The 13,310-nt window shown below is 39.4% G+C and overlaps 1 protein-coding gene across 2 annotated transcripts in view; it reads right to left on the bottom strand.

The window, feature by feature from the left end:
• LOC140739253 (protein diaphanous homolog 1) overlaps positions 1 to 13,310 on the bottom strand; it is a 174,489-nt gene that overhangs the window by 81,865 nt on the left and 79,314 nt on the right. For both annotated transcript variants that reach the window (XM_073067394.1, XM_073067395.1), the window contains exon 7: positions 10,213 to 10,337. In XM_073067394.1, the coding sequence (XP_072923495.1) occupies positions 10,213 to 10,337 (125 nt within the window). The remainder of the gene's footprint in view (positions 1 to 10,212; positions 10,338 to 13,310) is intronic.

Raw genomic sequence — 13,310 nt, 5'->3', positions numbered from 1 at the left:
TTCTGGTGGCCAAGCTTTTAATTATGATTCCTAGTCTAACTAGTTGATCCATGGCCTCCCCTTCTGCCATGATGAAGCTACCATCATGGTGAAGGAGCAACACCTTATATTGCATCTGGGTAGGCTCCAAACAGATGACATGAATATCGATTTTTCTTTCTCATAAAAATATTTTTCCCTTCCCCTCTTCTTCTATTCCCCACTCTGGCCTCTTTCCTCTTCTCAGCTGCCTATCACTTTTCCCAGGTTCCTTTCTCCTATGGTCCACTCTTCTCTCCTATCAGATTCCTTCCTCTCCAGCCCCTCACTTTTCCTACCCACCTGACTTTACCTATCACCTTCTAACTATCCTTCTTTCACTCCCCCGAAGTTTTATTCAGGTATCTTCTCCTTTCCTTTCCAGTCCTGAAGAAGGGTCTCAACCTGAAACATCAGCAGTTTATTCATTTACATCACTGCTGCCTGACCTGCTGAGTTCCTCTAGCATTTTGTGTGTGTGTTGCAGTAGGAAATGAAATAAGCTTTTCACTTTGATTTTGTCCCAATTCCCCTCCTATCCTCTCCCAATGGATTGGATTTACATTCAATCACTGATGTGTGAATGTAACATTGTTTTTTTAAGTATACAGGCAGTTTCATCTCCATTTATTGCACAAAGAGCTATTTTCAGGAAATTGCATTCATGAGGTATAGCTTTGAGAAACAGCCTATTATACACATTTGGGAAAACCAATCCCAAAAAGCTGAATCCCTAACTGATCAGAATTGATACACAATCCAGATGACTAAGTATACTGAAATGGATATGTTGTTGTAGTTATTAATTATATAACAGTTGTATTACATAATATATCATATTAAATATTAACAGTTTCAGCAAGCAGGTAACATTTACCAATAACCAAACAATTCATGACAGAGTCAGTGATAGTTGCAATCTCAGTGATGACTCAATTAGCATCATTATTAATAATGAAAAATTCACAGAGGAAGTAGGAAGCTTTAATAAGTCAACCCCTGCTGCCCTGTTTATACTGAAAACAATTTCATGAAAATAATGAAATCACAATTGTGGGCCATATAAACATTAAATACTTTAGTCTAATTTTATATCTCTTCTCAGTATTCCTAAATTACACAAACTCTAGAATAATTACTATTTTGAAAATACAAGCAAAATCATTTGAGAAAATTAAATGCAAATACACAGAATAATATAAAACAACAAATGTCAGGATGATGGAATGAAGAATTTTTAAAGTAGAGATTAAATGAATGAATTTTATCAAAGCTGAATCTCCTTGCTAGAAAGCATAATGCCTTATTTATTTCTGACATTGCTTAAGATGGATTTAAAGTATTCCCTTCTATATTAATCAAGCTGTATGACATTTAGAAATGATAGAATTCCAACCCTACATACGGGTCCATACCATCTGTCATACCGGATAGGGAATTACACATAGGGGTCCAGGTTCATAGTTCACTAAAAGTGACTATGAAAGTGGATAAGGTGGTAAATGTGGTGAATTGCATGCTCACCTTCACTGGTAAGGGTATTCAGTAAAAGAGAAAAAGGATCTTTCTAAAGTAAGAAAGTTGAGCTGCAACTATATAAAACTACAGTCAGATCACACTTGGAGTATTGTGTGCATTTCTAGTGCCCCATTATGTGAAGGCAGCACAAAGGGTTCAGAAGAAGATTCGAGTGTCTGAGTTGCCTGGATTAGAGAGTATGTACTACAACGAAAGGTTGAAAACTTGGGTTGTCCTTCCTAGAGCGCTGGAATCTAAGGGTGGACTTGACAGAGGTTATTTAAATTAACAGAGACAAAGACAGGGTAAACAGTTGGAATCTTTTCCCAGACTGGAAATGTCAGGCACAGAGTGTCTGCTTTAAAGTCTAAGAACAGGGAGGGTGGGAAGCATTATATAGCTGCATCATAGTGTTTTTCCATTACTATCTCCCTATCTGTTCACTGAGATTTGGCTTAAATGTATGTAAACACGATGCTGATGACTTTATCACATATGCTGGTGTTGTCAGTCGTGACTGTGAAAAGCTTAAATTTCATAACATGACTGAAGCACAGTTCAAATATATTTATTTATATATAAATATATATATTTATTTAGCCCAAAAGACACACAAGCAGAATTAGGCCATTTGGCTGTTTTTTGTTGGCATGTTGTTGCTATATGAAAGGCTCCCTTACTGTTATATAAAACATGTTAGTTAAAAGAGTAAATCATTAAAAAAATGCAGACACAACATTTGGACAGCAGTCCTCATCAGAACTCAAACCCCAGCTCTAAAAAAAGAGGGAGTATTTCTGATTGATGATATGTATTTGAAAGATATGATAGAGAATTAGACAGTGAAGCAACACACCCTTCCATTTAACAGGCCTTTCTAAGCCAGTGAAACACAAGAGTAATAAGTTTCAACAACCATCAAAATCAACAAGTTTAATGGTCACATTCAAAGTTGACTTTGTTACTTGGAAATAGTATGTCAATGCATTTATCAACAATCAATTGGTCAAACTACAAACTGACATGGTGTCAGATATCACCATTATTTCCAAACACAAATGGTGGGCACTTGGGTTCCCACCAGTCAAAACTGCTGATCATTCCACTTGCAGTGCATCATTCCAGCAGATTGGTGAATTACACTATATGGTGAATGGCAACCAAGTCAATAAGACACTAAGTCCATAAAGGAGCAGAATTAAGGCCATTTGGCCTATCGAGTCAGCTCCCCTACTTCATCATGATTGATCCATTTTACCTCTCAGCCCCAGTCTCCTGCCTTCTCCCTGTATCCCTTAATGCCTCCTTGACCAATCAAGAATCTATCAACCACTACTTTAAATATGATGGCCTCCACAGCTGCCTGTGGTAACAAATTCCACAGATTCACCACCCGCTGGCTAAAGAGATTCCTCTTCATCTCTGTTCTAATAGGATAACCCTATATTCTGAAGCTCTGTTCCCATAGGATAACCCTATATTCTGAAGCTGTGTTCCCTGGTCTTAGACTCCCCCACCATACGAAACATCCTCTCCACATTCACTCTATTGAGGTATTTCAACATTCTGAATTCCAGTGAGTCCAGGGCCAGAGCCATCAAACAGTGTTCATATATCAGGCCTTTCAATCCTGGAATAATTTTTGTAAACCTTCTTTAACTTCTTTGAAGCCTCTTCAATAGCAGCACATCCTTTCCAAAACTGCTTACAATACTCCGTGAGGTCTCACTAGTACTTTATAAAGCCTCAACATTACACCCTTGCTTTGATATTCTAGTCCTCTTGAAATATTGACATCGCATTTGTCTTCCTCACCTCCGACTCAACCTGTAAAGTAAACTTTAGGAAATCCTGCAGGAGGACTCCCAATCCCCTTGCACCTCAGATTTTTGAATTTTCTCTCCATTAGTGGTGTGTTTTAACAAATCAGCCAGATCTGACTGGACAAGCTTGATCTCTGGAGTATCCTTTTGGATGAGGTCTGTACGAAGACACTGGCCATTCAAGTTATGTTAGTTAACACCATCAGTACGTGAGACCATACAATAACTGCAACAGCACTATGTAACAGTGTTTCAAGTTGGTTTAGGTTACTGTACCAAATTGCAAACAAAACTCCATCTCCATCCAGAATCAAATTCATTTTTCTGCCCCCTAAGTCTGGCACCAGATGACCTGCAACAAGCTGGTGTGATCAAATCTGCCAACTACATGTGTTGGGCAGCTCTGATAGTCATCATCAAGAAAGCCCATTGTACAGTGAGGTTGGGTGCAGATCTCAATGCAAATCTGGAAACACACCAGTTCCCCTTAACTGGTACCTGCAGATCTCTTCGTGGAATTGAACAGGGGTCGCTACTTCGCAAAGTGGAACTTTCTCTAACTGAAGAACACCTGCAGGTAAAAGTGCCAGACAATTCAGAGGAGTTTCTCACCATTACAACATGTAAGTGGCTGTCTTCCTTCCTCTGTTTGCCTTTCGGAGTACAGACGGCTCTTCAATTTTCCAACAGCTGTTGAAGTTTTTGTAGATGTGTGGTTTTACTGAATAAAGGTTTATTTCGTGTTCTGGCTTTGTTCAATCTCCTGCCTCCAAGTCTCATCAGTAGTTATAGGCGAGCAAACACAACGCTTCTGAATACTCTATTCAGTTTATTTGTGCCCCCCAAAATCTTGCCTTAGTTGTAAGCAGATTGCATCATTTCTCTCTTCATAGATCCATCTGGTTAGAAGACCACAATGTTTTTTATGTCTCTATCAAAAACACTATTGTAAAGATTAGTAAAATGGACAGATTTCATCCACCATATATGTCACAATGCTTTACATGATAAAACAGATTTCTAAAATGCTTTAGCTGCATAAGGAAAAAAGGAGAAATTAAATCTATTTCTGAATATATGATTTCAAAATTCACATTTAACAAAATTTGCAATTTTATACACTTTTTGTCATTAGTAAAAACCATTTTCATTCTTTTTGAGATTGGGTTGCATGACCATATCTCAACTTTTGGAGGCACATTGGCAGGGTATTTAAATACTGAATTTCTGGATTCAAAAGCTGGATAATAGTGAAATCACATGCTAGGTCTTTTTTCTAATAAGGTGTTGCACTTTAGGGCATTGCTTCTTGCTCTGGAAACAGTTGTGAAATGAGTAAAAAATCTTAATACTTTCCCAGATTACAAACTGAAGCCATTGATTCAAAAGCCAATGGAGCAACTTCAGAAAACTGGCAAAAACTAATGAGCTACTGTTGCTTTGCTTGGTACCAGAGAAGGATAAAATAAATCTGAAAATGGTCAGAGGTGTATTCAGTTAATTTGGATGAGAACTGCACAGAGCTGGGAATATTTTCATGTACACTATCAGAACCAAAGTGGGAGAAATACCACAAAACCCATTAAAAACACAAACTACTTTTAGTGACTGGAAACTTGATGGAATTTCCCCCCCAAAGAACAACACATACTTACACTATTGCAACACAAGAGATTCTGCAGAAGCTAGAAATCCAGATTAACACACCCAAAATACTGCAGGAAATCAGCTGATCAGGCAGCATCTATGGAGAGGAATAAACAGTTGATGTTTTGGGCGAGACCCTTCATCTATTGTCCTGTCAACTGTTTATTCCTCTCCGTAGATGCTGCCTGACCTTAGTTTCTCCTGCATTTTGTGTGTTTTATGCTATCACACAAAATGACTTCACCAGTTTCACTCTGGGCACAAGCAGTGTAAAATCTTACATGGAAGAGAAAGATAAAAAAGGACACTGTACAACCATTGATAACATTAACATCAAATTGAAATATTATCTGCATGGATAAAAGAAATTACTAAGATATATGCCAAATAAGTCTTGTCTGGAATGCACAGTCGAAGAAGTCCAAGGTCTGATATGCAGGTGTGGAATGAGGCTCTCGTCTAGATAAACCTAAGTACAATATTAACAAAGCAGACAATACTTTTCATAGACATGAATATTTTGCATTATTTACTCCTTGGAAAAGACAAACACTCACTGGTCTTCCAATATACTTTTCACTAATGTCAGTGCAATGCTCAACTGCTCTATTCTTGGCCTCTCCATTTTCAGTCAGGGATAAGTGCATAAAAATTTCTTCACACTTGTCTTTTCCACGCTGCACAGAATACGAAAGTTAATCTTTGAGCTAACAAATCTCATTCATGAGTACTCATCCAACTTTCCTTCTTTCTCTTTTCTGAGAGTTTCTTACTCTCTATGTTATTTCGTCTTGTGACTTTGCACTTAGATTGCTGTTCTGTTATCGAATAATTGGAACATATGCCATTTCTTTTTGACATTTTCTGTAATTGTAGACTTTGCTTTAAAAGAAATAACTTTTTCATTTACAGCTCATTTTCTGTCAGAAGTGTGCTATTCATGGCACGATGAGCCTAGACCAATAAAGCATTCAATGATTAGAGAGAGAAGGATTAAAGTGTCCTTTGATAACATGAAAAGAAATACACTGGAGAAAGCTATTTTTCTGACTGTACTATTTATCGACATCTATGAATAGAATACTTCAATTAAAAGCAGACGCTCATCTTTATAACTGTAAGTACTGGCTGCAGTAGTGACTTTGATCTTCCTATTGGATGCCACTTTGATTTTCCATCTATTACCAGTTTGACATGTATTTGAGTGACCTTCTACATTGTTGTAATGAAGCCAGCAACTTCTATCTGTAATATAGCAACCTGCTTGGCACTAACTTAAATCCTACAACTTCAGGTGTTTGAATCAAAGTTGACCTAATTTTTTGTACACTCAGTGGCCACTTTATTAGGTATCTCCTGTACCTAATACTGAATGTATGTTTATGGTCTTCTGCCTCAATAGCCCATCTACTTCAAGGTTCACCGTGTTGTGCATTCAGAGATGCTCTTCTGCACAGTACTGTTGTCACGTGCGGTTATTTGAGTTACCGTCTCCTTCCTGTCAGCTTGAACCAGTCTCGCCATTCTCCTCTGACCTTTCTCATTAACAAGGTGATTTCACCCTCAGAAATGCCACTTACTGGATGCTTCTTTTCCTTTTCACAATATTCTGTGTAAACTCTGCAGCAGGGGGTTCCCATCCTTTTTTACGCCATGGACTCCTACCATTAGCCAAGGGATTCATGGACCCCAGATTAGAAACCCCTGCTCTGGAGACTGTTGTGCATGAACATTCCAGATTCACACATTCTGAGACAGTCAAACCACCTCCTCTGGCACCAACATTCATTCCATGGTCAAAGTCACTTGGATCATATTTCGTCCCCATTCTAATGTTTGGTCTGAACAACAACTAAACCCCTTGACCATATCTGCATGCTGTTATACATTAAATTGCTGCCACATGATTGGCTAATCAGCATTAACAAAATGTACAGTGGCCACTAAGTTCAGGTCATTCACCTGTACCACTGACTCAGTTTTTCCTGTCTCCATTATCACCTGTGAAGTGCTTCTTCCTTTGTGTTCCCTCTCTGTATTTGCCCTTAAGGCTGATTTATACTTCTGCATAGGCTCTTTGCCATAGCCTACGCAAGTGGCCTACACCGTTGTGAGCATTTATACTTGTACATTGGTGCGTCTGCGTCGCTCTGCAATTCACCGCCAAAACGCTAATTGGCAGTGTGGTTTCTATGCTACTGTGTTGAGTTTCTTTGTGTACTTCAAACAATGGTGACTGAAATGGAGCACAGAAACTGCCGACACGGTTCGGAAAGTTCTATAGTTGCCAAAAATCAGCTGCAATAGTTTCCCATTGGGCGACTGAAGGGCAGGGAAGGAACTCTTGGCTGCAATGTTTTCCATACAGCTTTACAGACCTCCAAAATTACGGAGGACACTGTGCTTGACACCAGTTTGTAGCTAGCTGCTAGAGCCTGTTGACTTCCACCTGAAGCTAAAACTCGAAATGTATAGGAGGAAATACGATGCTACCAAGCGGACCAATCACAGTTGTGCGGTCTGTGTCGCTGCAACGTGTAATTACATTTTTGGGGGAGGGGTGCATCAGGCTACAGCTTAGGGTACGTGGTTTTGCTGTACCTACGGCGTAGATTTGACGCAGAAGTATAAATTGGTCTTTAATGTCCTATCAACTGGATGATTTCATTAACAGCTTATCCCCATGGCAAACCTGGTCTCCCTTAGTCCTGTCCAACACTTCCCCACCCGTCTGGAAAATAAAACCACTTGGTTTTCCCCTTCTCAGTGAGATGAAAGATCTTTGATCAGAAACATTACCTCTCTCTTTCCATAGATACTGTCTGACCTGCTGTGTGTTTCCAGCAATTTTTATTATTCACTTTCCCAAGCCTATCTGCATTTCAATTAGTTCCAATTGATTTATATACCACTGATTCTATTTATTATATACTCCTCACACTCGAATAAGCAAAACTGTAGCAATTTTGACAGTGCAATGGTGGATGATTGGCTAAGCTCTTTCAAGACTGTAAAAAATTACTTCCTGGTTTCATTCCCACATGTTTTATCTCTAATTTACAAATTAATTTAAACAAAGAAAACAGTTCCCAAAATGTAATGTCAGATCAATCTTGTCACATTGCTGAACTTTCCTTCTAAACTCGATATGGAGTAGACTTGATGGGCCAAATGGCCTAGTTCTACTCCTCAGCATTATGATCTAACCGAATTTCCCATTTTATGCTTCCTTGAAGACTAAACTCCTCTAACTTTTCCAGTTTTGATCAAGGATAATTGGTCTGTTCCATTATTATTTCCTCGTCCACAAATCTATCCTACTAGATAAGAAACTCTAACTTTTACTACGAAACCCCCGTATTTCCAACATATGCCAAGTCTGCCTTATAAAGACAATAAATATATTTATGCCTTTATATATATATAACAAAATACTAGCTAATTTAGGTAGTTCATCATAACACCTTGGGCTTGTTCCTCTGCTGTACTTTTCAATATTCTGTCTCAGAAAACCAGAGTGTTCGTCAGTCCACAGTAAGAGGAATAGTCTACAAATGGAGGAAATTCAGTACTGTTGCTACTCTCCCTAGGAGTGGGCGTCTTGCAAAGATCACACCAAGAGCACAACGTGCAGTGCTGAAGGAGGTGAAAAAGAACCCAAGGGTAACAGCAAAAGACCTGCGGAAAACTCTAGAACTTGCTAAAGTCTCTGCTCATGTGTCCACTATAAGAAAAACATTGAACTCGAATAGTGTTCATGGAAGGACACCACGTAGGAAACACTGCTCTTCAAAACAAAGATAGATGAGACAAAATTTGAACTTTTTGGCAGAAATGAACAACGATATGTTTACAGGAAACACAGAAATCTACAGCACATTACAGGCTCTTCTGCCCACAATGTTGTGCCAACCATGTAACCTACTCTCGAAACTGCTTAGAATTTCCCTACCGCACAGCCTTCTAGTTTTCTAAGCTCCACGTACCTAAGAGTCTCTTAAAAGACCCTATTGTATCCGTCTCTACCACCATCGCTGGCAGTGCATTCCATGCACCCATCACTCTCTGTGTGAAAAACTTACCTGACATCTCCCTTCGTATCTACTTTCAAGCTCCTTAAAACTATGCCCCCTTGTGTTAGCCATTTCAGCCCTGAGGAAAAGCCTTTGGCTACTACACAATCAATGCCTCTCATCATCTTATACACCTATCAGATCACCTCTCATCCTCCGTCACTCCAAGAAAAGAAGGCCAAGTTCACTCAACCTATTCCCATAAGGCATGTTCTCCAATCCAGGCAACATTCTTGTAAATCTCCTTTCATCTCTCTGTATAGTATCCACATCCTTCCTGTAATCAGGTGACCAGAACTGAGCACAGTAATCCAAGTGGGGTCTAAATAAGGTCTTATATAGCTGTAACATTACCTCATGGCTCTTGAACTCAATCCCATGGTTGTTGAAGACCAACACACTACACACCTTCTTAACAACAGTCAACCTGTGCAGTACACACAAAATGCTGGTGGAACACAGCAGGCCAGGCAGCATCTATAAGGAGAAGCACTGTCGACGTTTCAGGCCGAGACCCTTCATCAGGACTAACTGAAAGGAAAGATAGTAAGAGGAGCAGCAGCAGCTTTGAGTGTCCTATGGACATGGACCCCAAGATCTCGCTGATCCTCCACACTGCCAAGAGTCTTACCATTAATATTATATACTGTCTTCAACTTTGACCTACTGAAATGAACCACTTCACACTTTTCTGGGTTGAACTCCATCTGCAATTTCTCAGCCCAGTTCTGCTATCGATGTTGCATTGTAACTTCTGACAACCCTCCAGACTATCTACAACACCCCCAATTTTTGTGTCATCAACAAAGTTACTAACCCACCTTTCTACTTCCTCATGCTGACTATCCCTAATCAGATTTTGTCTCTCCAAGTGCTCATAAATCCTGCCTCTCAGGATTTTCTCCAACATCTTAGCCACTGAAACATTGTTGGTGATATACAATATAATAGTGAACACTGTTTCAAAATGTAATTTGTTGGCTTTCAAGCAGTATGGACATCCTGAAATGAACAAGAAAGCTGCTATACAGGTCCTCCTATTTCCTGATTAAAAGTAAGAAGCACTGGCAGTAGTAAGGTACTGCCTAGTACGAGAACCAGCTTTAAGTTAGTTTGATTAAGTGAAAGGATATTGACATTTTCTCTACAAATTTGTCTTGCTCGTTGTTGGATGGTGGGAAACTATCAAGGTCCTTTTGCAGTCTAGTGATCTGCTTCCCCATTTGGTCCAGATTCTTCTGCAGCATTTCTGCTGAAACTGTAGACAACAAAGATATAGAGTGTCTGTGAACCACTTATTTTACAGCTTCTCAAATATGCATTGAGTGCAATTACAGGAATAGATCCGAGCTTCAACTATCCTCAGGAAGGAAACCAGCCAAGGTTACTAATTGTCATTCAGTGATTCTAACAGGAAATAACCTCAGTATACAGGTTGTATGAGGAAAGGCTTGTATATCTTGTAAGAGATCTGATATTGCAGATCAGATCTGAAACAATTGCTGGCCCTTGGGAAATACAGATCTGAGGTACAAAATCCAGCCTTTTTTGGAATTCTACATTGAGAAGGCTTTGAAAATCTGGAACTCCCTTTCACAGATGTGCAAAGTCAATTCATGAGAATGTTTTCAGGACTGAATTATAGGGAAAGGTTGGGCAGGATAGGTACTTAATTCACTGAAGCAAAGTAGACCAATGGGTGAACCTGATAGAGCTGTATAAAATCATGAGGGGCAAAAATATGATAAGTGCACAGTCCTTTTCCCCCAGGGAAAGAGAATTGAAACTAGAAGGCATAGGCTTTAGCTGAGAGAGGAGAGATTGAAATGGGATATGATGGGCAACATTATCATGCAAAGAAAGTTGATTGAGGCAGCAATAAGAAAACAGTAGGAAAGGTATATGCAGAGGGAAAGGTCATAGATATATAGGTCAAACATGGGCAAATTGGACTTGTTGGATGAAATGGGCTGAAGGGCCTCTGTATCTGTGCTGTATTACTTTATGACTATATTACTCCATGCCTGTGTCAACTGTTAACTTTAAATCAAAGGTTAATAGAGTTTTGATAAACAGAAGGAAGTACATGTGGTGAGGTCATGGATCAGCAACAAATTCACTGAATGGTGAATATGTATGAGGAGAAAATGGCCAATCTCTGTTCCTATATTCTCAATCAATCCACAATGCACTAACTTGTTAGTTTGTGAGACTTGAAACGGACAGTGGCACTGTTTACACAGTAGAAATCTGTGACAACAAGACCATAATTTCCAAAAAACAAATACACTCTTGACAGTTTTCACATACATTTACTGCCTGGAAGAAGTCACTGAATAGCAATCAGACATGGTTTTTTTTAACTATTTCCTCACTATTGAAAAGTGTGAATGAAGCAGGGCAAAAGAATTAAAACCAGTCTTATTCCCATTTGGTTAGCTTTGGAGTCTCCTCAGGATCCAGCCTCGACTCTTTACCAACAAACTACTCTTTGATATCGTTACTTAACACCAACTGTACATGCAAGATGGTTACATGTACAATTGGTATTGGATAATGTCACCCTCCAGGTCCTCTAAATTTCCAATGATCTTTCTTCATAGGGATAACTTTGGGAGCGGCGTGAGGAGTTAGGGCTCAGGCAACCTATCCTGGGATTGGAGGCCTGTCTGGGTGTGTGAGACGAAGGAATGGGAAAGGAGTTGCTTTGTAGCCGTTGGCTTATTTTATTTTGTTGTTGCTGCTGCTTCTTCTCCTGTTCTGTGGAGCTTTGTGGGCATGTTAAGTTGGCACCAGACTGCGGGGTGATATTTGAGGGTTGCTCCTTCAATGTACTGGTTGCTGCTAACACAACAAAACATTTTACTCTATACTTCAATGTACAAGTGATAAATAAATCTGTATCTGAATTTTTCATCAACTCAATGAGGGGAGAAATGAGTGAAAAATATCCAACATATAGTAATTTAAAAAAAAGATAAGCCATAACTCTTGCCCTTATCCACTACCTCAATCATTGTGTATAACCTTAACTAAAATGGATTGGTTGAACTATATCATTCTATTTTTAGCCCAAGCTAACCTCCTAAGCATATCGACTGTGTTACCACAACTGCTTACTGAACATGTTGGGGCTGCAAAGCTTTATAAGAGTTAATGTAACGCTACTACTGTGCCAGTGATACAGGTTCAATTCCACCACTGTCTGTAAGGAGTTGGTTTCCTCTGGGTGCTCTAGCTTCCTTCCACATTCCAAAGATGTATAGGTTAGTAGGTTAATTGGTCATGTGGGTGTAATTGGGCAGCGTGGGCTCGTTGGCCTGGAAGTCCCTAATACTGTACAGTATCAATCTCAACAACATATCAGGCTGCTTCATAAAAACCACTGTATGGCTTCACACTTCTCTGTTGCTGTGATATTTTCCCATGACCTTTTGAATTCAGTCATTGAGTTCAGTTCTGGCCTCTTACGCATCTGCAATTCCATTACTGCATCAATGAGAACAATGTCGTTAAGCTTGCATTTTTAAAATATTTGCTATGGACATATGGTGATACTAGCATACTACCATGGTTCCGGAGGACTGGAAAATTGAAAATGTCACTCCACTTTTCAAGAAAGGAAAGAGGCAGGAGAAAGAAAACTATAGGCCAGTTAGTCTGACCTCAGTGGCTGAGATGATGTTGGATTCAATTGTTAAGGATGTGGTTTCGGGGCACGTGATAAAATAGGCTGTAGTCAGCATGGTTTCCTCAAGGGAAAATCTTGTTTGAATTCTTTGCAAAAATAACAAAGAAGAATTGGTGGATGTTATGTAATTGGATTTTCAGAGGGCCTCTGACAAGGTGTCACACATGAGATTGCTTAACAATTTAGAATCCATGGTATTATAGGAAAGATACTAGCATGGACAGAACACTGGCTGATTGGCGGGAGGCAAAGTGTCAGAATAAAGGGAACCTTTTTTGATTGGCTGCCAGTGACTAGTGGTGTTCCACAAGGGTCTGAGTTGGGATTGCTTCTTTTTACATTATATGTCAATGATTTAGATGATGGAATTGATGCATTTCTGGCCAGGTTTGTGGACAATATGAAAGCAGATGGAGGGGCAGGTAGCTTTGAGGACATAGGGAGGTTATTGAAAGACTTAGACAGATTCAGAAAATTGGGCAAAGAAATAGCAGATGGAATACAGTGCTGAAAAGTGTACGTTCATGCACTTTGGTAAAA

This window comes from Hemitrygon akajei, chromosome 15 (genome assembly GCF_048418815.1).
Source record: "Hemitrygon akajei chromosome 15, sHemAka1.3, whole genome shotgun sequence".
NCBI lineage: Eukaryota > Metazoa > Chordata > Chondrichthyes > Myliobatiformes > Dasyatidae > Hemitrygon > Hemitrygon akajei.
The sequence above is the reverse complement of the archived record's forward strand: the minus strand, read 5'-3'. Positions and strand labels throughout refer to the sequence as shown.